Below are 26,955 nucleotides of genomic sequence, written 5' to 3'. Positions count from 1 at the left end.
AGGCGACTGGCAGAACATCAAGGATGAAAACACACAGGTGAACTAGACAAAAGAGGAAAGTGAACATGGGGACAAGAGACTGAATGGAAAGGAGTGAAGGGAAATGAAGTAAGACAGGTGAAACAATGCTGCAAAGACAAGCTACAAGCAGAGAAAAAGAGAGGGTAATGACTTAAAATGCCAATAACAGTGAAAGCAAAAAAAACCAAAAAAACCCACCACAAAAATCTTGATTTTATTTTTCAGGATAGCAGCTGAAAAGCTGTAATGCCTTTATTCATGGCAAGAAGCAGAACAGGCAGCAGATCAGACAATCTCCCTATGAGGCAAAAGCTATGAGAGAAAGAAGGGTAGCTGGGTGTTTTTTAATGAAAGATCCTGAGCAAACTGCATCATAAAGCAGCCAGTAGGCAGATGAGAAAGTTAAATAAGCCATTTTAATTATACTTTCTTATTGCAGACTCACAGCACACTGCTCTTATTATGAAAGGGTTACAAAAGTGACATTATCAAGAGGGTGCTCTCTTGGAACAATTAGTTTAACCTAATGAACACACAGCTCCCCTAATTAGCTCAGGAAAGTAAGAAAGATCCAACTGTTCAACTCTGTAGTGTAGACTAAGGAGACAAAACTGCAGCAAGCAGAAGGCCTACCAAAGAAAGAAACTACAATGATGAAATTTCAAATCTAGCTAGAGACGTATTTAAAAAAATAGAAGCTGCTCTAATAAAGACTTTAGCTTTTAAACAGAAAGGACAGAGAAATAAAACACATCCCAATTTTAAGAAAAAGGGGCAGAAAAATAAAGCACAGCCCAAGTGGTTGGGGTTTTTTTTCTGAAAGGCAATGCAGAGCATTTTCTGCTCAGCTTCATTTTTATGAGTTAACACCTGCAGCAGCATTGAAATGCCAACTAATCCCACTCGCTGCAGAGCTCCAGCACTCATCAAAGCCTAACGTCAAACGTGCCCAAGTATGGAATAAAGCAATCCCAGCGCATGGAGCATGCGATCTGCACGACAGAGAATCAGGCAGTAACTAGAGAGCCTTGGGAGCAGCCTGCAGCAGGACACAGCATGATACCCAGGGAACGGGAATAAACACAGCTCGCTCATCTCACACACACAAGGGTGCTCCAAGACTGCTCAGGAGTTACAGCTGGACGTATTCCCTAGGGAAGGCCATTCCATGTGCTACAGAATTATTATTTTTAAAATAAGAATAAAAAAATATTTTACAGAAACATATTCTGATTGCTTGTATTGATTACAATGCAGGAAGGAAGGGACCCTGTTTAGCAAGCCTGGGTCTCGTTCAACTGGATTGTTCTTCCACCCTCTCATGATTCAGTGATTTCCAATTATTTCACATACCTGTCTGACAAGAGCCAGCTGCAGTGACAGGTAGAGGATGATTTGGTGATCTTCAGGGGCCAAGTCACGTGCTCTTTGAGGACAACCACACAATACAAAAAGAAAAGTGACTGTTAGATTGCACTCTGCAGAACTCCTTCACCATGAGTCACACAAGCACAGAACAAATTCCAGTCTTCCCCCACAGAAAACTAGTCCAGTAATGGGGGAGCACACTGAAATTAGACAAAAAGCAGAACAGTGCTGGCCTGGCTAACCCAGAATCCCAGGAACAAGCATGAGAAACACAGATGCCAGGATGTTATACAACTTACATGTTCCGTCATTAAATGCCACTTAGTATTTTGGAATATGGATAGCTAATACAGAAAAAGTAGCTCTGAGCTCATAACAAATCCATCACAGCATTATTTAAAGTAATTTAGGTGACGGACATAGTTGTCCAACTTGTTCCTATACTGCCACTTTTCAAACAGTAAAAGAGGGTTAGGTTAGCACTGAAAAAGTAGTCACTATGAGCATGTTAAGGAATAAAGATCAGGAGCCTGTGACACAAGCTGATGATCAAACACACAAAACATTCTCCACCCTGCAGCTTCTAGTCTAATTTCTGACAGTACACTCCTAATTTGGAAAGGGAAGACACCGAGGGAAGAATTATTTGATGACAGGAGCTGTGCCTGGACCAAAACCAAGGCACTTCTCAAGCTTGGACTCTGAGATATTACCTTCCAGTCCACAGCAGGCAGCAGGCACTGCAGTGAAGTGAAGGCTTGGCTAGTGAAGGCTGCAGCATCTCCAGAACCAGATATGGAGGCCTTTAATGTCTTGTGCAAGGAAGGGAACAGGGATGCACAACCTGGGCAGAACTGTCCCCCCTCAGGCTATGCTAAGCATAAAATTGCAGTCTGAATTTGCTACCCTGAGGGGAAGCCATTAAGCAAGGTAATGACAGGATAGTGTCTCGGAGAACCTGACCTAGAAGGAAAGGTGGAGCACCAGCTCATGCCACCTGGCAGCCCAGTCCAGGACCCAGTGGATTATTCCCTTCTGACTCACACAGCTCACTCATAGCTCTGCAGCACAGGGAAGTCATTTCACATGAGAGAAATAGGGAAGAGGAAGGTCCCTTACAGCCAATTAACATTCCTGACCTCTTTCTGGGCTGCGCTCCAGGACACCAGGGAAACCTGCACCTGCATTGCTGGGCCCAAAGTGAGCACAATTAATGTCCTTATGAGGGAGAAATGACAGGCTGACAATACTGGTGGTTAAAACCCATGCCAAAACTATTGATTCGCTAATAAAAAACAACAATAAAAGAATTACTTTAGGAAACAAACCACACACCATTTTAATGGTAGCCACTTTTCAAATGCCATCTTGTCCTGTGAGCAAGCAGATGTTGAAGCTGATTTTTATAACTAATGGCTCTAGAACAAATTAATTTAGTATGGACTGAATGTGTCCTGTAACTCTGTAAGTCAAGGTGGCACTCAAGTGTTCTGAAGCAATGCCAAAGACATCAAGGTGGAATTAGTACAGGCAAGACACTAATTTCTCCTTCCACTTCAAAAGCACATAAAGAATTCCAAACCCAAACAGCCACAAAACCCCAAAACAACAACAACAAACAAACCCTCCCAAACCCCCAAAAAACTCCAACCAACAATGAAACACCACAAGATAGAACGAAGCTTTGCCCTAAGGTGTTAGACAGGGTGGGACACCTCTTTAGAAACCACCTCTTGTGAAACCTTCAGTAGCCTCTTCAGCAATAAATAACAGGGGAAAGTTCACAAAAGAATAGCAGATGAGATTAATGGTGCTTTTGGAAAGAAACAAAGGATTGTTACTTTAGTGCTCAGTTTCCTCAGAGGGAATGAAAAAAACATTTGATGCACTCTTCCAGCTGAAAAAGCCCCTTACAAAGATGACTACATGCCAAACCATGGCCTGAGAGATTCATACATGCACTTCAAAAAGAGGTGAAAAACAAGGAACGTAAAAAAAACCAGAAAGAAACCAAACAGACATTTAGAAAAACACTAGTAATCAGCTCACTGTCACATTCCTGTTGGCTGAAGTTTGAGTAACTAATGTTTGGCTAGAAGCTTGTCTGCCTCCTAGCTAGAGTTAAGATGCCACAAAAACAAGTCACAGCCAATGCGAAAGGTCAAAGGAGTAAAAAAACCCCAGAAGTTTAAAAGCAGTGCAGCACCACAATTGCATAAAACCAGTCAGTTGTTAAAGTATTACACTGGAGTTCAGCAATTACTGTGACTTAAAAAGTACTCTTCTGATCCAAATAGTAAATAAATAAATGGCTTTTAAAAATCTTCTCTCTCAGATCTCCACAGAGTAAATACCCATAAATACATCTGTGGCTTCAGCTCTTGCAATCACTACAAAACCAGTGTAAGACAAACATATTGGACTCCTTGTTTAGCATTAGCAAAACAGCTGAGATCCATTAATACTGTTGATCTTGCTAAACCTGTACTTTGAGATACCAGAGATCTCAAATTTTCTTCACTTTTGCAACGTATTTACAACCACAACAAACCCAGAATCAGATAGTTCAGCCCAAGACTTAGACATATAAGCTTCCATTTAGTTGCTATCTGTAGTCTGTAGGCATCTACATTTACAGGGGGCTGTGAATTGTGAATGTAATTGTACAAATGTGAATAACAGCCTGAATGCCACCCAGCATATTTTGGGTGGTGTAACTTAGTAAAAACAGGGTAAGGAAGCTCACACCTCACTTTCCCACACCTCTCTTTCCCACAGAACAGACAAAAAGGTTTTAACTCAAGCAGTTGTACTTGAGGTAAGTGTGCTTGCACAAGATTTTAATGCACAGTTGTTTCCAGTGTGGAGCATTGTACCAGTTTCCCTCCCAAAATACAGGGATGAAGGAGAGGGGAGTTAGTGCCTGCTTTGCACTGTTAGCTCTGTAACCTCCTCTTCCACCAAGATCATGTAAACACTCATTAGGACAGCAATTATCCCATTCCCAGTAGGTGCACTGGTGCCTGGTCACCCCATAGCTGCCTACACCCTGACGGTGAAGGTGCTTTCCCACCATGAAGGAAATGGAATTTTAGCCTGCTTCATACAAGAATTAAGACAAAATTAGCTTTCCATGTTTGCCAGCTGGCATCATGTGAGGAAGCTGCATCTCCCAGCACTGTAGATCTCACTGCAGCTAATTTGGGGCTAAGGTTATTTCTGTAAGGTGGCAGAACAGTACTCTTACCTTCAATGTTCAATCAAATAATCACTGCATTTAGCCATCACAACAATGGTTTTGACAGACTACTGCTGAAATCTAATGAACTGTTTTCAAACTTTCAGGCAAGGAAGCCTTATGCAGAGGAAAAAGAAACATAAAAAACCCCAGTTTTTCTGAATGCATGCGAAAAATACACAATACAAGCATCTGCAACATTCCTACTCACCTCTCCAAAGTCTGAAGTGCTTTCTTGTTTAATTCATCCTGAGGGCCCTTCAGAGTAGCTGTAGGACAAGATACAATGCCATTTAAGAGTTTAATTCAATGTTCCAGCTTAAATAAATACACGTATAGAGTATTTCAAACTGGGAGCATAAATACTGTGGAAATCTCTGTGTGTGTGTGTGCTCATTTTAACATGAATTCTGAAATTCATTTTTATTAAAAATTATTTTAACTCCTTTGTTTGAAATACCGAAGCACTTTTATTTACGTATAAATAAATATACGTAATACACAGAAGGGGGCTGGGAGAAGGAGCCATACACTACCTAGATACCAAGACAGCAACAGGCCCTCAGCCAGGCTGGTGCAAATGCTAAAAGCAGTAACCTGCAGCACATTGTGACTCAGACACAGACCGCCCCCACCACCATCTCCATGTAGGAGGGTACTGCAGGTTGAACAGGGAACACCAGCAGCCAAACCTGCAGCTTTGTGACAAAACACCACCATCTTTGAGTGCACAACAGATGTGGCATTAGCCACTAATGCCCACTTTCCATGCCTCTAATTGTTTGACCAATGGATCCTGCCCAGTACACTCAGTTACCAATGTATAAATTAATTCCTCTCTAAAACCAGAAAAGGAAGAGACAAATCCAGCTCTTGTTATACCTGGGTATCATAAGATATCATCACGAAGATCAACAGGAACAGAGGAAGAGCTTAGAGAAAAATGGCTTGCTCAGATCCAAAATATCTGGAAACCTAGTGATGGTTTTTAGAAATGCATTGTCTGTCCTGTTCTGGTTCTTAAGTTTTCAGATTTTGCATAGCAGTTATTTCTTGTTCTGCCTATCCTGAAATTGAGAGCTAGTGAACATCTGCATAGAAAGTGATGAGCAGTTAATCCATCAGCAAACATCATGCATGAATATATCTGATTTGATACATCAAGTCAGTGTATGCTCCAAAATAGAAAGCTACTAAGTAATATATAATAATGCAACAAACTGAGTCAAATTCAGGTATTCTTAAAAGTGATTAAGTGGAAAGAGATGTGTTCTTCTACAAGACCTGCAAAGGTAACCAGTTTCTTTGGATTCTGCAACATTAGCAAGTGAACTTTTGAAAGCAAATTATTTGATGGAGTAGTTACAGTGATCAGATCTTTTTTATTCCTACATCTTCCAACAGTTCTTCAAAATAGCAGGATTATTTCGAAGGAACAGCAATCTTCAGGATTTCCTAAATCATAAAGATCAAAACTTCCTTAGGCCACAAAACCTACTCTAAGTTTCAAAAACTGATCCAAAAATTTGTATTTTAAAGAATACATTTAAAGACATGGACTTTCATGCAAAAGGCAGCATTTATTAAAATACTTCACTATCAATAGACTGAAATCTGGCTATTGAGAAAAAGTTAACAAACGAAGACAATTTAGAAAAAAATTAAAAGAAACAAGATTGATGTAAACAAAAATACTTGAGGAGACATTGGAAAGGATTTGATCATACCTATAAACACCCCTACAGAAAAAAACCCAACGTTCTGTTTCTCATGGAAACAACAAGATTCTTTATTTAAGATGTCACACAATAAGAAAGACTGAAAGAAATCTATTTGTCCTCAAATTAAACACCAAATGGGAAAGCTAGAACTTCTAGCTTCCACCTGTTAAGACACTTGACTAATGCTCAGCTTGTAGTCAGAAAGAACACAAAATATGTTATGGAAATGAAGTGATTACAACTAGTCAGCTTTGCCTCTGCACTGCTGGGAAACAGCGTGTGACTCCCACCTCCCACAATATGGACTGCATCTTCAGCTACAGAAAGTTGGAAATCTAGTTGTCCATCTCTAGATTTGTGTCTGACATGGATGAACACACTGAAACTTGCATTTGACAATACTGAGCATTGATGCTGCAAGTTAACTATGCCATTTACAGGACCTTTACAGCTAAAGGAGACAAATTAGGAGGAAAAAAAACAACAATCAAAAGTGATTTGGAGAGAGATGCATAAAAAGAAGCTTGGCCATCAGGTAAAGGGAGGTGATCTGCTCTGCTGTCATAGGAATCCCATCTGCAGTGCTCTGTCCAGCTCTGGCATCCACAACATAAGACATGGTTTCATTGGAATGAGTCCAAAAAAGGGTCATGAAAAGGTGTTCCAGAAGGGTGGAACACCTCTCCTATACCGAAAAGTTTAGAGAGTTGGGCTTTTTCAGCCTGGAGAAGAGAAGGATCAAGGGAGGCCTTTTAATACTTAAAGGGGGTTTATAAGAAAGGCAGAGAGATGGTTATTTTTTTTTACCAGGGCCTGTAGTGATAGGACAAGGGGTAATGGTTTTAAACTAGAAGAGGAAAGATTTAGATTATATAAGGAATTATTTACTAGGATGGTGGCAAGACTCTAGAACAAGTTGGCCAGAGATATTGCCAATGCCCTACCCCTGAACTATTCAAAGAAATCTGTAACCCACTTGTATCGCTGAAAAGCTCTCACTTCAGACAAAGAAAAGCTTGCAGTAAGGAAACAGAATCAGGTGGGACTGATTAAACTTAAAATTTGTGCTCCATTCTCCAAGGCTGACAGCACTAAAGAATTCTTCAGTCCTCCCTTACCCAACTTTACCTCCTACAAGCATGGCTGCTGCAGTTCCATCAACTAAAACACAATATGACTGTTTACTTGGATTAAAATAAGATGGAAAAGCAGTCTGACCTATGGGAGAGTGGCACAAGGGAGTTTAAGTCTCTGAAACTTCAGCAGATACTCCCATAAGACATGGTATTTTTGCAAATGCCACCTGAGCAGCCCAAGATTTATCTTCTAAAGCACTCTGGGTTTTTAAAGGAGCTTCAGTCTTACTAAAACTCAACAGGTTCTTCAGCAATATTTTTGTACCTAAATACAAAGCTCTGAAGTCACATTTGAAAATAAAGGAGGACAAGTTTTGTCTTAGTAAAAGCAGGTAGAGCACAGTAGGTGTGAATGCATGGAATGAAATACAGTGCTGAGGATCAGCATCAACAGTACAAACATGGGGAAAGAAATCTAGTTCTAATCTTGTCCAATGGATTGAGCACCCATTAGCAGCTGAAGCACAATCGAGTCTATTTACGTAACACATTCGTTTTGTGGGAAAGAATTCAATTTGTAATATGCAAAACTGCTCCTTTATGTGAATCACAACATAAGAAGTGGGGATGACAGAGAGATGGACTTCAAAAACACATTTCTGATCCAAACTAAAACACTGACATGCACACACCCTTTTGCAAGTATGAGTAGGTTTCAAAAACTATTCTCTTGTGTTAAGACATCTAATATGGCACGAGGTAGAGATTCAGCACTCAGAATTGTAATTAAAGATTGCATGCGCTGACTGTTACTTCCAAAAGCAAAGACTGTGAGCTTGTTCACTAATTATTTATTCACTTATTAGTGAAAAAATGGGGGGGAGGTAGGGGTAGGGTAATATTAACCAGTGCTGTCTGTACACTGACTGTAAAATCCACAAAGACTGACAGAGTAAATTTGCAATTCAGTCCCTGATCCATGGCCTTCTACCAAAATGCTAAATGAAAACAGAGATGCAGCACACTCATCTCTGAAAAAAAACAGCGAGGGACTGTTAAAAATACAAAGATTTCACAGCTTACGAGGTGGTGATGTGACACTTGTATTTCACAATACATTCTCAACCTAGTCTTTCCTCTTTAGCCTTTGTTAAATTCATCTCACCTTTCCCTGTCCTCAGTAAATTCTTCACCAGACCTAAGGGAGGAAAAGTTGACAATACAGCTGATGTCAAAGCTGGAACTACGGGAGGAAGAGGAACAGTTTGCTGTTGACACTGACCCATTGGGAACAGATCTGCAGAAAATGGACATTAAGTATGAACAGGAGGCTTGAGCTTCTAAAACTGTGGCAAAAGTGGCAATGACTTCCTCTGAGGACACATCTTTCAGCTACTTCAACAAGACTTATTTCAAGAAACATGTAATTAGACATTAAGAATAACAAAACTATCTAGCTAAAGTCCCAGGAAGTCTTATTTCCTCTAGGAACTTTTTACAAGTCACAAAGAAAAGGCTTTTATACAACTCCTCAGTGCCTTTGTTGCACAAGAGAAATAAATATTAAAATGTTATATTAAATAAAAAAGCCTAAGCTTGGATGGAAGGCTGTAAGCTTTAGAAGGCAATTGGTCAAATGTCTCTGAAACACTTAACTACTATTGAAAATATTGATTCATTGAAAGTCATCTCAATTGGAAAGTTAGAGGAATCGCATATACATACACACAGATGTTTGACTTGTCTGCATATGTCACTAAGAACTGATATACATACAATGATAAACATGACTGACAACACGAGGCAGGATTACATCAGGGAGCTGCTGTCTTTCAGCATGCTGTAGCCTTGCTTCCTCACAATCATATACTATTTCCTAACAATGGTAAGGAAAAATGTCTTGCTAGTGCAAATGTGACATTTTCCAGTAAAACAGTTCCATATTCATGACCATCATATGTATGCTTTTGGAAGATTTAATACACTTTATTAAAATACAATCTGAGAGATAGAAATATACTCTTCCTGTTTCCCTCAAATAACTGAGTGACTGGTCCTATTGCCTTAAAGGCTAGAGACATGATGAGAAGGCAGATATATTTCACTGTTTCAAAGCATAAATCAGAGGCTAATCTGGAAAAAATCCAAGGCAGTTGCTGTGAAGACTGTTTGCTTTACATTAAAAAGGACACAATATGAACTAATCTATTTAAAACTAAAAAGATTTCCAGAACAAGAGTTTCCAACTCACATTTTGCTGCACCAAAATATTTTTAGAGCCAGAGTACAGTACATGCCTCTACAACTGCATTCTTTACAAACCACCTTCTTTTCATACTGAAGTTAACAAAGAGATTGTAAGGGGCTAACATAGAAAACCTATCTCTGAAAATACTCTCTGGGATCTTGTATAGCTTTAGCAACAGTTTAAACAACATCTAGGCAAAATGCCCTAAAAACCTAGGCTGTTAAGCAGAACTCTATTCCTAATGGACTTAAAAATATATATAAGAGGAAGTTGAGGCTTGGGAGGACATATTTTTTGACATGAACTTTCTAGGGAGAACTACTATTCTGAGGCAGAGAAATTGGGAAGCGGAGAGAGCTGCAGTGCCTGTTAGCCTCCAGGATGAAAAGCAGTTCTCAGAGCAGCTGATCAGATATGGCTGGCTGAAAAACTACACCAACTTGCACTACTGAAGAACACAAGAACACTTTCTCATACGCATGCCTCGCAGAATTCTGGTGTAACTTGCAAGGCCAGCGTATTCCACGATAACATAATACAGTGATTTTAGCTTTGATTCAGGCTTCTTTGCTGGAAGAAGTTGGTTTGTTTCTATGGAACCTATCCAACAGAAAAGCCATTGCTTGCGTGAGGGTAGGACTGCCAAAATGATTAGGAAACACACCAGCACAGCATTATTCAAAGAAACTGTATTAGAAGGCCTTCTACATATGTTAGAAGTCATAGAATAAATAAAGACTGTTCCCACCTGTGAGCATGATGAAGGTCAGAGCTAAAACTCTCCCAAACACTTCAAGCCCTTCTGACTACTAAACACCAAATTCTGCAGGAGCCCTTTGTCCGCTCATTCAAGATCCAAAGGAAGCAGCATTAAAACAAAATACTTCTTACATTCAGTGGTCTGTTTCTAGTCAACATGCACATGTACCAGTGAGGTAGATATTTTTATCTTGTTTACTTCTAAGTAGAAAAAGAAACGACATCACAGAGAGGTTGAATCTCTGTGGGGAATCGGTATCACGCCAGGAACTGAAGTGAGGCATTTCTGAATCCAGTTCTCGGATTGTATTTCTTTGATTTATGAGTGAATGACAAAAATATGAAAACAGATGGAAAGTTTGACTTTTTGTTGTGTAAATAAGGGAAAGAAATGTATTACAAATATTCAAGTAAAGCACACCAAGCATTGTCAGCTATACTCAAGATTATCACCCCCTAAGTAATGACCTGCATTTTTTCCTTTACCTAAAAACTTCAGTTTTATTACCACAGAAGACAGTTGTCTGAGCAAGTGAACAGTTCACATTTATCTTGCAATCTGATTGTTTTTCATGTCTAGTCAGCACTGAAAGCAGATTTTCTAATAAATTTCCATTGCTTACACTGAAGACTTTGAACAAATGCTCTCCACACAACACGTTTGACAAACAGGGTAACTCACCATCAGTAGCTTGAAGGCTGTATGTCAGGCCCAGTGCCAGGTAACCCTTTGCTAGGGACTCTCCAGCATCCTCACCCAGGTCTATCACCATTTTAGCGAAGTGTTCTCCTTCTTCCAGCTGCAAAAGAGGTAGGTTGAGACTTACAAGCATTCCCTCTATACTTGCTTCAATAAAATTTACCATTAAGCTTACCTGTTAGTGATCTGAGAGCCATTCACACAAGGGCTTTTGGTCATCTCAGTGAACATTCATAAAAAGGAGGATGTAGAAGGTCAGATTAGCAGACCTTGGTGCACATGCACAGTTTTGAGAAAAGTTTGGGTTTTGCACCCCAAACTCTTTCCAGATGTTTAACATTAATCAAGGGCAGTATCTTATAGTTCCCTTCAGGCACACTTCAATCATGCAACCTTAAATACAAATGCTGGATCAGCTGGACTACTTATATGCTATCCCAGCAGTACACAGGTCTAACAGTCTAACAGTCTAACAGGTTTCTTCCTTCGAAGGAAGACCATTCAGTTTTGCTTAGCAAATTTTACTTTCTTTTAAAACACTACAAGAGTAAAACCAGATAGCACTAACTTCACCAAAAGCTCTCAGCTGCTCCTTGCAGTTCTGCTGCCACAAGGACACAGAAATTTCAGGACATGAATTTTGGTCTGAACTATCACACTACCTTGGCAGCTCCTGCAGGACTAGCCACTTCCTGCATCTTCTGCAAATACACAATTTCCTTGAAAGCGCATTTTATATTATAGATAGGAGTCGGAGGAGAGAGCAGTCACAATCTGTCAGGATCAGCCTCCAAAATGATGAAATACGTAAGCTGGTCTCTTCTACTACAGCACAGACTGCTCCCCACAACCTTCCTTTCCAGCTTCCTTTCCACACAGATCTATCAGCATCTGAGTTAATGGTAATTTTAAACAAAAATAAAAAGGTAAATATTTTATTACAGAACAGTGTTTCTCATTTCTAACTTGAAACTCTCAGTAACATCACTCACCCATTTTAAGCAGAAAAGACTAAGACCTGTAGATTGGATATACCTTGAAAGGTGTAGGCTGGAGACACATTGGCAAAAGTCGTAAGTAAGGCTTGAAAGACAGAGCCTACAGGAAGATCTCCTTTCTGTACAAGGCAAGTATACAGATCCTGTCAACCATAATCAGAGTCATCCCTAATCATTACACTACCCTTAGTGTATCACTAGTCATTACAGTATCTGACAAATCCTCCTTTTGGAAACTTTTATTACATGACAACTGACTTTATGGGATGGGGTAGTTTAATTTTGAGAAATTGCTTTTTTGTTTGAAATCCAGCTGGTTTAGACATAAGTACTGTGGACATGTGCCTTCTTAATACTCAGCTTTGTCAGATTTCAGCACCTCATGGCTCCTTAACATCTAAAATCACTCACCCATAATGATCTGGAATTAAAATGGACCAGCAGACAAGAAATTTTCCTTCTGCAGTGATCTGTTAATATGCTACCTATGAACATAATCTACCTGACTTGATGTAGCATCCTGTCAATGGGGCTCCGAGTCACATCACTTGAAAACATTCAGGTGACAACACTAAATAATGGCTTCATAAACAAACAATCTGGGATTTATTAGATGATATCAAACATAAGAAAAAAAATTACTGTTAATGTAAGCCTGAATGAAGGCTGAAAAGTTCAAGTGAAGAAGCAAATCTCCACTGCTTGGGTCTCTGCCTTCTTGGTACAACTCCCTGAGGCCACAGAATTTAAACTAGATGCAGAACAATAGTTCCCCAATTTCTGAAACCTCAGCTCAGTCAGTCCAATGACCAACACATATGTTATCATCAAACTCCTTCCTGAAAGCACTATGAAAGCATTACAGTCTTGCTCATTGCCTTGTCAACTGTGATTGTGGAAACCACTACGTGAAACAGGATTACCCTCTCGTGGAACAGCTGAACTGACCAACTAAACTGCAAGGCTTGCCTCTGAGGGTATAATCCAAATTCGACCAAAACCACTGGAAACAAGTCCTATCTACTTCAGTGATGTTCAGATGAGACCCTTAAACTCTGACCACATAAGGAAGACTGAGATCTGTTTTAGGAGATTTCTTAATCCTGTCAATAGCCCTACAAACTTCCCTGCTACATACTGAAATGTGTTCTGGACCAGAGCTAAGGACAATGGAAGAAACGTGTCCCATGACTTGCCACACAGCAAAAAACCCCAAAAAACAAAACCCACAAATGAACAACAACAAAAACCCCTCCTATCAAACAGTAACTGAATTCTTCATCTCCCAGAAACTTTTATGTATGATATGAAATCTCTGCAGCCTGAAAATTCATTATGCACCTCTTTGCCACCATAAACAGCTATATTCCCACTCTCTCTCTTCACTGTTTCTCCTCTTCTCCCCACACACACTTTCATCCAAGCAGCCTCCATTAGACAAAGAAATGAACTGTATGAGGAATTCTAATGACTACTGAACAAGAGTAGGGGTGGGTAGAGTGTATGGAAAAAATGATTAAATAAAAGGTTTGGAGCTGAAATGAAGACATGTAAAATTGGAGAGATTTCACTCTGTTGTTTCTCTGAATGGTCACCTGATGGTATTTCCAGTCTCTGATGGCCTACACAGCATAAATCAGCAGTGAACCAATAAGCCTTCTTGCCTGCCAGTTATCCAGGGCCACCTGTCAGTATCAGATTAACCTAATGAATGAATAATTAAAACCACAACTTTTCAGAGTGGCTGAAACAGCCAACTTTTCAGAGTGGCTGAAACACATTCTTGTAAACATTTATTCATACTAAACACTACTGGTACTTTGACCAGCCACAAAGATTCTTATGAATGCAAACCTGGGTCAGCTGATGCCTGCTTTGAAAATAAGTGGCCCTGCAAACTCCAGCACAGCTGGTTCAGTTTATGAGAACATTTACTTTTCCTTCTTACAGCACTCAGACACTTCCCCTGCCAGCCCTGCTGTGGCAGCCATCTGCCCCCTCTCCTCCCATTCTCCTACTCTTCAATCATTCTGGGCAAGTGTGAAAAGCCAAACCTTTCACTCACATCACCCACTGTGAGGATTCAGCTCTCCAGTGCATCAGTCTTGCGGACGGCCTAGTCAACTGTGAATCTGGAAACTACTACCTGAAACAGGAATAATGCCCTTAGGACATACTTGAGGTAACCAACTAAACGGCAAGGACTACCAGACTGCAGGCTGGAGAAAAACTCCATCTCCATACATGCAAGAGAGGGACCAGTTCACAGCCTGAGCTGTGATCTGCCAGTAAAGCTGTGACTGTGGGGGTCCTTAAGGATACGGGATGTCTCCACTCTGTTGTGGAGATGAGAGAGGGAGGAGAGAAGGCCTACCACTTGTTACTCTCTTAGAAGCAACAAAAAACAAAGTCTCAAAGCCATACCTCTCATTTGGCCCTTAATGTTCTTACATTTTTCTGCATATATTGCACAGATAAGATGGTAGAGAGAAGGGCAGCATCCCAGGTTGCAGGGAGAAGTTCCCTGTCTCCAAGATCTGCATGGAAGAAAGCTCAGAAAGAAGGCACAGGGAAAAACAACCTAAGAAAAACTTTCTGCACTTTGAACTCCAGCTATACATAGTGTGAGGAGGCACCTGGAAGCACTAGCTAAGCAACCCCTCCATCACACCACAAAGCAAACACCTGGCACCTGGAGAGAGACAGGCTGCCAAACCGTGAACTGACACCAACAAGATGGTAATACTGTAGGATTGGTTGGGTTTTTTCCCCTTCCACTTCCTCCTTCATATTTGATAGAAAAAGAACAGTTGCTAGCTGTGCTACCCTGAGGGATGTTTCCCCTGGTACAGAGAGTGGCTGTTCCAGCCACCACTGTTATTTGGCCACAGGTTTTGGTGTGTGCTCAAGCCAAGCCCAGAGGCATACTGACAAGGGAGTGGAGAACAGCAGGTGCTGTCCCCTGGCCTAATGCCACCCAGCTGGTGCCCAACTGCCACCCAGATTGTTTTTAGAAAAGCTCAAGCTCTACCCCACTGAACCAACAGCTTCCAGGACTAAGTAGGAATTGCACTTCTCACCAGCACACATTTAGAGTAACTAAGAACAAACAAATCAGTGATGTACAGCAGCATGAAAACAGCACTTTATTGTGCCAAAAAAGAGGAGTACACAAAGGAAGAGGCAGGAAATACATCAAATCACACTGGACTTAGGACAGCAGACGAGGTTAATGAAGCAGGTGAGGTTGGACATCAGTGACACATAACAATACCCAAACACTTAAGAGACCAAAATCCTACAGAACAGGTATCTACACAAAATTACACATCATGTTAACCAATTGAATTGACCTCTTCTTACCATTTTCATTACACTGGGCTGTAACTATAGAGACTAATTCAAAGAGAAAAGTATAAATATTGTGACATGAGAATGGTAAGAGGAAAAATGCATAGGAAGAAAGTGGTCTGTAAGGCATAGTCTAATGAAAAGGTTTTGTCCCACAGCTGTTTACAGCACACAAAGCTAATCATGTTATGTATGTCAGAAAAAAAAATCCTGCGCTTTCTACTGCTGGTCTAGTCAGCATTTGCTCTTTGTGTCACCATTGTTAAGCCCACCAATTTACTGTGTGTAAACTTAGCCCCCAGCACTTAGGAATACTCAGGCCTTTCCTCCACTGAAGCTAGAGTGGTTTGTTCCCAAAGGCAATGTATAGAAGACAAAAAATTCTTGGTCATTTTTAATATCTAAAACCCACAGGATTGCCCCAATAACCGCAGTGGTGATGTAATCAAGGATGTCCTTTAAAAGACAGAAGAAATATCCAGAAGCTCTAGAATTGTCCTTCCCTGATTTCTCAGCAGCCTCCTACCCTGGTAAAGCTGATCCTCTAGATGTCCATCAGCAGGCAGAGTAACTCCAGTAAAAAGACTACATTTGATCTTTTAATATCATTCATACTGCACTAAGACCTAAGCATTTCCAGGCAACTCCTGGGCTCCTAAGTGACTGGGTACAAGCACATGCACAGCATCTATTATCTGTAGTGGCAGGGTCAACAACAGACAGAAAGGGAGAGAAGCACTCTCTGATTAAGTGGTCTGTGAAAGTAATGAATGATAAGCTGTTACCTCAGAAGTACGCAGCTCTAAATCTACATCCTGCCAGCCCCCTGACACACACACCATGACGTCCTGACCTCATGGTATGTCTTACTCACTTTTTACAGCTCCAAGCAGTCTGCCCTGGCCCAACACCACTTCTTCTCCCTTTCCCTGACTGATGGCATGATCTCTGTCTTCCCAGCCAAGGGCTGCAGCAGAGCACTTTGCTGTGCATACTAGCTGAAAGAAGTAAGGGAAATGTCTGAGGTACAGCACCATGCTGTGCTGCAGCTTTTGCCACGGGATGAAGTCCTTTGAAAAGCTCCTGTTAGCTGATAATACTGGCATCATTTGGTGTTACACAAGTTTAGCACACCACCACTATTGTTATTATATCAAGTGTGTGGCAATGAAAATTTTAAGAACATGCCTCATGTCGTCCTGCTTTCCATCAGAGCAGAGTTCTAGAAGATCCAAGACTATCCTAGGACTATAGTCCATTTTGCATTATGTGCATTTACAGTGTTTTCAACATGCCTCCATTGAAATCAATGGAGTAAAAGATAAAACACAGCATCAGAGTAACCCTAAATGCCTCAAACAAGGGTCCTAAAATGGAGAAAATCAGTCTTTAACACTTGCCTGTAGGCAGAAGTTCAGTTTTTAGTATTTTCACAACACCTGCCATAACAGGATCCTGGAGAACCTAGATTAGCAGTGAAATTAACAGTACTGTACCATTAAAATATTAATAACAACAACTCATACTGCAACTCAAAGTCACTGCCAAAATAGGCAAGTGAGCATTCAGCTGAGGCCGTGCCAGGGAGGGCTGAGTGAAAGAGGAAATTGCAGCAAGCCTTTTAGCGAGCAGAACTCTGAATTTATAGTGAAGCAAGGCGAGGCAACCTCAGTATGGACATGTTCCAGTGTGAACTACTTCAACTTTCACATGAAAATTTAAAACAATACTCTGACCTACAACAGTCAAAAGACTTCATAGTGCATTCTGGAAAGCTAAAAGGCAGCTGGCTAAACACAAATGGGCTTTGTGTTTGCTTGATAGAATCCACGTGCAAGTTCAGCAAACCTGTGCTGAAGCCCCAGCAAGCTGGAAGGCTTAGCAGCATGTTGCCTCAAAAAGTAATTCTGAGCCTACTATAAAAACATTTAAAACACACATTTAATGACCTAGATGCAATATAAAAATTTCAACTGTGCTGTACAGGTCTGAGTGCATCCTGACCATGCAAATGTGGTTTACATATGTGCATTAGTTTTGAAGTTTTTCTGGTCCTCCATGACCACTGGCTTAAGCTTTAGAATTATGAAGTATTGGTTTATTGTTTACACTGTTTGGTTTTTTTTTAAGTTTCTGAAAACCTGTAATTCTGCAAAAGGTAGCCAAAACATTGCTTATACCACTTGGTTGTCTACTGCAGGCCCAATCCTAAGAGCTAGTGGCTGATGGGGCAGATCATCTCCTGATGTAAGCCAGCATGGTACCGCTGATATGCCAGTGGAGTTGTGCCAACTTACATCAGCTAATAATCTGGTCATACTGCCACAACAGAAGCTGGGGGAAGCTCAGCTCTTTTCTGCATCAGGCTCTGTTATATATTGATTTGCATGGCACTGTGTGAATGCATTCATGTTTTCACTTTGATTTGTTCTGCACTGAGAGATGATTTCATAGATGTGATCTGAGCATCTTCAATATTGTAAATCCCTATAGTACATTTCAATTAATTTTCTGTTTTCCCTGTTCTTAAAGTGTGCTGAGACACCATGTACAAAGCCAGCAAAATTAGTTAAGTGATCACTAGATTAATCATGAAAGAAACTGTTCTGTGCTTCTCTTGACATTCTGTAATTATCCAACTTGCATAAATGTTGTGGTTTTGGGGTTTTTTATTGCTGGTAACTGAAAGAAGACCAAAGTACTGCTTGCCCATGGGCTATAAACAAACTGGCTACAGTACTGCACCACACAGTAGACACATGCAGGACATAAATTAGCTGTTTCATTTGGATAAATGGTGATCCGATTTCACCCTTTTCCTGCCAAGCCAGCAATCAAGTACACAGATATATTTCCTAATTGAAAAATTAATCATACTTTATATGTTCTGAAAAGGAAGATGTATTTGAGTATTTGTAGCTGCTAATATTTGTCCATTAGACTGTTCCTGTCCCATGTCTATCCTCCTTTCTATTTATACTGGCATTGATCAGCCTGTTCACTTCCAGTTTAAATTATTCAATTCTGATTTGATTGCCATGTAATTTAAATGCAAATAATTACTGTAAGGATGACATTTAGAAAAACAGCTCTGCTAAGCAGGAAGGTCTTTATTAGGCACAGGAGTCTGCCAGTAATATCAGAAGCACCCCTTTGACTAAGAGATGTGGGAACCTATCATTTCAGTTCTTTTAAAAGATGCTCTGATTTCCCTCTGACTCCCCTTAATTAAAACTCTTCTATACCATCATCAAGTTTGGTATGAGGGTAAAGCATAGGCCACTGACTGAAAGAAGGGAGAGGAATATTTTTGATGTGGTTTTAGTTCATAAGGCTGTGCTCTAGATAACTGCAGTAAAATTATCCTCTTGTGAAATCGTGCTTTTGTTTCATAATGCCCCCCATTTCTGAGCCAAGGTCTGACTGAATAACACTGAAAAGCATTTCACACAATAAAAAAACAGTACATTGAAAAAAAAACCCTCTTGTTTTAAAGTAATCAAAACCAGCTCATTTTTCTCTTCTCCCCTTGCCTTTCCTACCTTTTAGGGTTAGCCAGTTGTTTTATCAGCTCTGCCATGTATGAGAAGTCTTGAGATACTGGATTGCCCAAGACAGGATTGCATTACAGTCTCACTATCTTTTCAAAGTAACAAGGTATTTTTATATGCTACCTGTGCTTTGAAAACTTCATCAGGGATACTGAGATGATCATTCAATGCATCTGTAATGCTTGACTTTCACACTGTTTTAACACCTCTAAGAATTAGAAAAAAACCTTATTTGATTTTAAAAAATAACATTCACTGTGAATGTTATTTCATATCACTGAATGACTTTCAGCCTTCAAAATTTAGAGACTGAGCTGTGGGAACAAGAGAGTTAAATTGCTCCAAATGTAGAGCAGAAGTAGGCTGGGCAGTTCAGCAGGGATTCCCTGAAGGCCCTCAGACCTGAAAACTTTTCCTAGAAAAAGCCACTGCCCAGTTTTTGCTGACTCACACGTAAGCTTAACCACAATAGTTTGAAGAGTACAGTTCATTCAAAAACATACATAACCAGACATCCTCCCTGATGGTGGTGCAAACTAATACAATTCAAGTCTAGCTGAACGCCAGCTTTCATCAGACAGGGATGTAGAAGATGGGCAGGCAGCGTTAGGGGACAGAACAGCAAATTGGCTTCCACTACTTTTCACCTTTTCAATCTAGGCAGATTCTTCTGGTATTTTCTTTCACATTATGCTGCATCTTCATTTTACTTCTATTTAGCAACTGTAATCCTTCACTGACTGCAGGGACACCTCGTGGTGAGGACAGGTGAGAACAGCAAGCCGCCATTCAGTTAATTAAACCAAGTAGCAAAAGAGTGACAGATGTTTCTGCTCCTTTGGATAATCAGAATGTCACGGGCACCAACTTCCACTCCCACTCTGCTTCTGGGGTGTACATTAACACATCCAGAACACAAAACACTGACACAGCAACTTCAAGAACAAAGGCCTGAGATGTCCAGCAGACCTGAACTGTTTAACAGTTCACTTGTAACTATTCACTTGTGTCTTCCAAGGGCTACAAGAACAGCCAATTCAACATGACACTCAGTTGAAGCAGCAGTCCTCAGAACCACTGTTGTGGCTTTCCCCCCTCCTCCTTTCTTTAAAGTACCAGCAAAATACATTCTAATGACTCACTGCAAAATTTCTTGCAGGGATTTTCATTTTTTATAAAAGGCACACATGTGTATGATTTTTAGCAGGGATTCCCTTTCTCCCCACTGCAACTACACTGTGGCACTGTCACTGCAGCACCTAATCCATTACATAATAAGAATTGCATCAGCTTACCCAGTGCAGTGACCCAATGCAGACCTTGGCAGCCAGAAGAGGAACGGTGGGATCTGTAGGTCGCAGTTTAGCGCACTCTTTGAGCACTGACACAGCATATGCTGACTGGAGGAGTCGGAGAGAAGAGGAGGAAATAAAAAAGGCTGATTAGACAATGCTGTTGGGAGCCCAAGCAAAATATTTCAGTGCCATGTACAAAGAAGTGCTATGAAGAAAAGAATCACATGTCAGCAACAAGTTAGCAACTTTATTCCCACCTCCACACACAGACACACGTGTGTACACACACGCTCACATGCTTCCCACACTCAGAGGAAACATGCCAAAGAACCAGCCCTGGTTGTGCACTTCACAAGAAAGTTTTCTTTAGCTATCAATGCACTTGTTATTTTAACTCTGCCCTCCCAATACACAAGAATTATGCTGTAGTTTTCCTTGCACATAACCATCTTCCAATAAGGCAAGAAAGAAGACAAAGAGCTTATCCTCCACTACGCTGACATTTTAGGCCAGCTCTACTCAGAAAGGTTTGTGCAGCTAAAGTAATCTCCTCAGTAGGTTGTTTTGTGTCTTCTTCAGTTCCAAGAAATACAAGAAAGTAACTGGGACCCCACTGTACAAAGGGTGGAGCAAGCAACTGCAGATCCGAACACTGTTCAGTGGGTGGTCCAAGCATGTGTTAGAAAGCAAGCTTGTAAAACTCTTGCTGTCCTTCTGGTGTTAGGTTACCATTAATGAGGATGTTTTTTAAGATTAGCACTTACACAGCCCTTTTGTTCCAACGTGCTTTGCAAACACTGCTTTTTACAGCACACACTTGTGGCTGCCACATTTCAGATGCTTTAAAGGAGAATGAAGAAAGCCCTGAGATAGTGATGAGAAGGCCACATCAGTCAATAAGGTGACAAGAGCTGCCTATCACAGTCTCCCAGCCCACCCCACCTGAACCACAGCTTGTCTCACTTTTAAACCTTCCTCACTACTGACCCCTGATCCACTCAAATTTTCCCATGCTTAAGCTGAAGGGGAAGTTTTATTCTCTTGGAATCTTTCCTTGCATGCCTGTTTCCTCCCAGACTCTTCCACACAGTCCCAAGACACAGTGTTCCTGCTCAGAAGCACATTAAATAGTCATGGCCTTTCCATATTACAGAAGAGCAGCAGCAGAAGCTCACAACGCCAAATTATTTGCTATTCCTATCAGGTCCTGGGAATGCCCTCCTGAACCCCAGGGGCTCTCCCTACCAGAACTCTGACCAGCACAAGCAGTTGGGTCTGGTGACTGCTGCAATCCCCTGCAGCAGTACCACAGCTTCACATTCCCACTGGCCATCAGCACTTTTCCTGCTCACACAGCACCGAAGTGGGCTGCAGCTGCTGGCTCCTTCCTCCACAGAACTGAAGGTCCACTTCTTGCTACTGAATTCAAAAGCCTGGTTAGGAATTTGCTTGGAATGGAACCTGGGAGAATGGAAAACTGCATGAACACCAGCCATGCCCATGTTAAGGCAAAGAGGGGTTTCATAACCAATGCAGCAGGGAGCAAATCCTCCTGCTTGAAAAGCTTGGGTACCTGCCTTGTGGTCTGAAGAAGAGCAGCAGCACACCCTACATCCTTCAGGTTGCTCACACTTACCTATAGCATCAGGCACGATCACTAACACTGAGGAAACATTTTCTAATTTAAAATTCAAAACGCACAATTTGCCTAAACCCAGAAGGAAGCCTGTCACAGACCAAGGACAGAAATCAATAAACTTTGTCCTTGAGCTTGAACCATTACCTCATCCCTCTCAGAAATAAAGATGAGGGTAATTCAACCCCGAGGTACAGGAACAAACACACTGCTGTGCTCTGCTGTCACCAGGTGACTAGCATCCCTCAGAATGAACCTCCCTGACACCTATTTGTTCAGAACAAGTGGTGTCACAGGTTTTAGTGGCATCTTATTCCTCTCTCTTGCAGAATGCTACCTGCATTGAAAGCAGATCATACCCCCAGTAGTACAATGGATGTGCTGGAAATCCAAGCACAACCCCATAAGAGACCTAGGCTGGAACATCATCTTCATGCCCTCCTACATATATTCCAGCCCCACAGGTATTTCCAGAAATAAATAAATGTGACAGCAGGACAACATGCACCGTGACAGCCACAGCTGAACCCCACCAACCCTTGTCAGCTCACCATGCAAAAGTGAACTGCAAGCCCAAATACATAAAAGACCATACCCTGTTCACAACCAACGCCTGCAAAACCAGACACAAGCTCAAGGTCATTTCTCAGCTCCCCACCAGCACTGCAATGGCTGGGAAAGCAGGAGGCACCTGGCAGCCGGTAGCAGTTCTCCTGTGGGTCAGCACAACCAGCACTAGAACAAACCAAAGCACTGACAGGCCTGTCCCAACTTGGGCCACAGGTGTAGGACCTTCTGAGCTCTACACCAGAAGTGATACAAGCATTCCTTGCCAGTTCCTCTTGAACTCTCCTCCCTCCCTGTCTGCCGTCTGTCTGTTGAGTAAGGCTGGTCCTCAGGACAAGCCAACACCACAGCCTTCAATACCCTCAAACCACAGAGTCCTTCCTGTGTCTGTCCTGTCCCAAGCCTTCTCAGAAGGCTACTGCAAAACAGTGACTTACTGAATGCTGCACAGCAGACTGTCCCAGCTTGTACCTACACCCAAACACCTCAGGCGTGGAGTCACTTTATGACACATGCACTCGGGAGCTTCTGGATTTACAGAGAGAGGCACAGTTTCCACACTGCTTCTAAAACATTTACAAAGTAATGTCATTTTAAAGAAGTTTATAAAATTTGCAACTAAACATATGGAGCAGAAGTGGTTTTAGAAACAGGGTGACATGAAGCCTTTCTCCCCAGCTGCATTTTAAAAATTCAAGAGATATTATATAATTTCACCTTGAAAACTTTACTCAGCAGATATTTTATACAGATGATGAAAACATTAGTCAAGAAATGACAGGAGAAATAATATCCCACTCCCACAGTGACCTTACTTAGGGGAGGCTGGCATGACATGTAACATCAAGGTTTCTTAAAGATATTAATTACAGACATTAATAGCCAGGGAAAAAATATCAAGCACTCATTACTGAATACAGATATCACTGGTTTGTAAAAATATTTAATATGAAACAGTGTTTGTGCAATATTGAAATAATCTGGTAATTAAAATGTACATATTCTTTTACTTAGTGTGGGTGGACCAGGCAGCCAAGTGTATTGTTTGTGAGATTCACTGGAAGGCAATAATAATTTGATTTATTGGTGAGGCATGTTTTGAGAAGAGCAGAAATTGAATTCCAAGTGAGTACATGCTTCCTACTCGTGATTCTGAGCTTCAGAGGGGCTCGCATAATAATAATTCAAGCCAGGATTTATGTTGTTTCCATTAACTTGCTAACTGCTGGATCATAATGACTGCACTAGAACCAGCTCTCAAGGACTTCAGGAAACTAGATCTCATTTGGCCTCATCTCCAGCAAAGAATCACAAGGAAGCTTTTGGGGAAGGAGAAGGACCGAGAGGACACCTTCCCCAATGTAATTACGGCAGCCACAGTTTTGAATCCTATAAAGAAGTAAAATGTAAAGAAAAACAACTATCCAAATACAGAACACAACTCTCATTCCCCATTTACAAATTCAGTAATGAAGCACGGAAACATACTCCTCAAAGATGCTTGCACATGAGCAGAACAGAGCAAAGAACATCCTACAGGTAACTTTCTTTCTTCCTTTTCCAAACGGCTCAAACAGAACATGCCATCAGTTATGGTAAATCCATAGATGCTGCTCAAATGCTGGTTTGCCTAGCTTGCTCCAACACAATTTCCATTCTTTTCCCCCCTTTTCTCTCTCACCATACCAAAGCAAAAAAAGAAGGATGTTAGAGAGTCATTTCATTTAGAAGATAAAGAAAACACAGATTTAAGTAAAAGAAGAATTTCCAGACTGTAAATCATGCCTGATAGACTTTGACATGCCATGAACAGTTGCTCTTCTCTTGCACAGGTTCCAAAAACCTCCCTAGTTTTTTGTTTCTTTGGTAATACTTTCCAGCCAGAAGGAAAAATGTTCCTCAGGGATGGTGGTTTTGGTCAACAGCCCGATTCCCAATTTACCTGGCAGTTTAGTACACAAATGAGTCTCCACAATTAGTGCTGCTATATTTCTTGCACCATCCTGTCTGACTTTAAAAATGGCACTATTTCAAACAGATTGTGGGGAAGTGGAGGACATCTTTCATCCCAATGCAAGAACGAATATTCCCTGTATCCTGGGATTCACTGCCATTTATATATAAATGACCTTGAAGTGACACAGAAAGATGACAGAATGAGCAAGTAATTGAGAACTCTGGAATCAGTTGTTTTGGTGTTAGTCTTCCACTGTATTTAGAGATTTTTGTCAATCTCTCAGCATGAACATCATTCTCCTAAGACATTTACTTCTCTTAACACATGAACTGATTCTCTCCCTTTTCTTTTACCTTGTGTTTATCAAATTAGAGCACTGGAGTTAAGCAGCTTCAAATACTCCCTCTTAAAAGCACCTCTTACATTCTAAGATCTATAAGCATACATTTGTACTTGCTAATGTGACAAACACCTCATTTCACACTTTCTGTCAAGAAAAGAGAGCTAAGCCTGAAGGCAATTATATAGCCCACCTAGGTATTCTGCTCAACAGTCAGGCATCTTAGGAAATTTCCATTTTTTGTACTATCTACAGCACACAGGCAAACTCCCTTCTAATCTTTCCTTTGCACCAAAGGAAACCAAACTATTGAATATCCCCTAGATAGCTGACCTTTGTAACAGGATCTTTAACCAATGAATGTTCAATATTTTAACTTTGATTCCCCAGCAATGCTATTTAAGGAGCCATCCGAGGCCTCTGCTGCTCCCAAGGTTCCTGCCTGCAATACAAAGAGAAATGCACTTTTTTTTCCGATGCCAGTTGCCTAGCAACCAGCCTAAGCTTTTGCAAGGATACCAACAGAAGGAACAGCCTAAATCATAAAATTTGTCTGCTGTTGCTGCAGAATTATGTATTAAATATATTTATAACTTTCCTTCTAACCTTCTGGAAAGCTGTATGTTGGCAATACAGGCATGGCTGAGTCAAACTTGAAGCTCCTTGAAGCACTTAGAGACATCTGCTTTTGCTGCACTGTTTAAGTAAGGGGAAGGATTCCTTTTTTTGGGTGCAACACAGATATGAGCAGCTCAGACGTTAGCTTGTCATTATTTGGCTATGACCAGTGTGTATCAGCAACTTGCTAAGGGCTCCAAAATCAGAGTTCATGTCTGTGTAAGACTGGTTTCAAAACCTTAAAAATGCTGCCAGCACAAGCTTTGGGCAATGCTGCAGTATGTCCAACTGCTGAGCAGCCAAGGGGAGCACAGTGACACTGCAAGGCTAGCTCTGGGAAGAGCTGGAGCCTAGTCCCTCAGAAACACAGCTGAATGACAGATGACAAGAAAGATTTGATTATTTCCCTTTGTGTAACACCAGACACCTCCTGAAGCATTACATGATTAAGAAAACCATTCAGGTAGACATGCATGATTTTTTCTTCCCCTTTGCCTTAAAGAAGAACAAACATAACGGATAAGAGCAGAAAGGAGCATTTTGTGTAGCTGAAAGCAGCTTTATCTGCCTGGTTTTGCAAGGTGCCATGCTTGGAGCCTACATCCCCGGCTGCCAAGCCTCTCTATCTATATGGTAATGTTGACCATTGTTCCTACGGTGCCATCAGTATGGGCTAGAGGGGGCTGGTCTAGGGTCAGCAACAACGCAGCTGTTTCTAAACTCACACAATTGCTGTCCTCAGGGCAAGCACTGGGCTGACTGTGTTCTGCAGGGCTGGACAGCTTCGTGCCAGGCACCACAGGAACACATAACTACCATCAGCAAGCCCAGTACAAGGCCTGCTGAGCACACAGTCCTTGCCTCCAGGTACCTACTTCCAGCTCCACTGAGCTCTCACAGAGGCTCTTCTCCACAGACCCTTCAATCGTTTCCAAGCTCTTCCTTTACTCACTCTTAGGCACTTCACCCCCTCAGTGAGTACACAGCTGAGGGGTAAGAACAGATATCCTCTCCTAATAGATACTCCAGACTTCCTTCAGCTGGCCTAAGGCTATGCCACTACTCACCCCTCCTCTCAAGAAACTCATATCCTAAAGCTCTTCACTCACTAACCAAGTTGTCTTGTGCAATTTTTTCATACAGGGACTTTGAACATGAGTGTGAAAATGTTTCCATACATTGCATACACTAACAACAATAAACATCCACTGTACTTTAGAGATTAAGACCCATGAGAGTTGAATGGCCCAACAGACTACGTAGACTCAGTGCTCACAGAATAATTTCACAGCTATCCTTGAAGAATCCCTCCTTCGCTACCCTTAGAAAAACAGTAAATCAGTGTCACTACACACAAATTTTTGCCCCTTTTGTAGTAGGTTGAAGAAAGGCACCAATGTTGCTTCATGTCATTCAAGGCATGTATTTTAACACTCACAATGCAGATCTAGAAGACCTTCTTTAATACCATAAAATTAAGCGAGACCCTACTCACTATGCACTTCTGAGTC

At 41.2% G+C, this 26,955-nt stretch overlaps 1 protein-coding gene across 2 annotated transcripts in view; it reads right to left on the bottom strand.

Annotated features, from left to right (window-relative positions):
- The window catches only part of TTC7A (tetratricopeptide repeat domain 7A), a 189,619-nt gene that overhangs the window by 95,484 nt on the left and 67,180 nt on the right, over positions 1–26,955 (bottom strand). For both annotated transcript variants that reach the window (XM_085055027.1, XM_085055025.1), the window contains 4 exons: positions 20,327–20,431; positions 11,114–11,231; positions 4,839–4,896; positions 1,375–1,447 (listed from right to left, as the gene is read on the bottom strand). In XM_085055027.1, the coding sequence (XP_084911153.1) occupies positions 1,375–1,447; positions 4,839–4,896; positions 11,114–11,231; positions 20,327–20,431 (354 nt within the window). The remainder of the gene's footprint in view (positions 1–1,374; positions 1,448–4,838; positions 4,897–11,113; positions 11,232–20,326; positions 20,432–26,955) is intronic.

The sequence above is a fragment of the Lichenostomus cassidix genome, chromosome 3, assembly GCF_008360975.1.
Source record: "Lichenostomus cassidix isolate B80296 chromosome 3, HeHo_3.0, whole genome shotgun sequence".
Lineage (NCBI taxonomy): Eukaryota > Metazoa > Chordata > Aves > Passeriformes > Meliphagidae > Lichenostomus > Lichenostomus cassidix.
The sequence above is the reverse complement of the archived record's forward strand: the minus strand, read 5'-3'. Positions and strand labels throughout refer to the sequence as shown.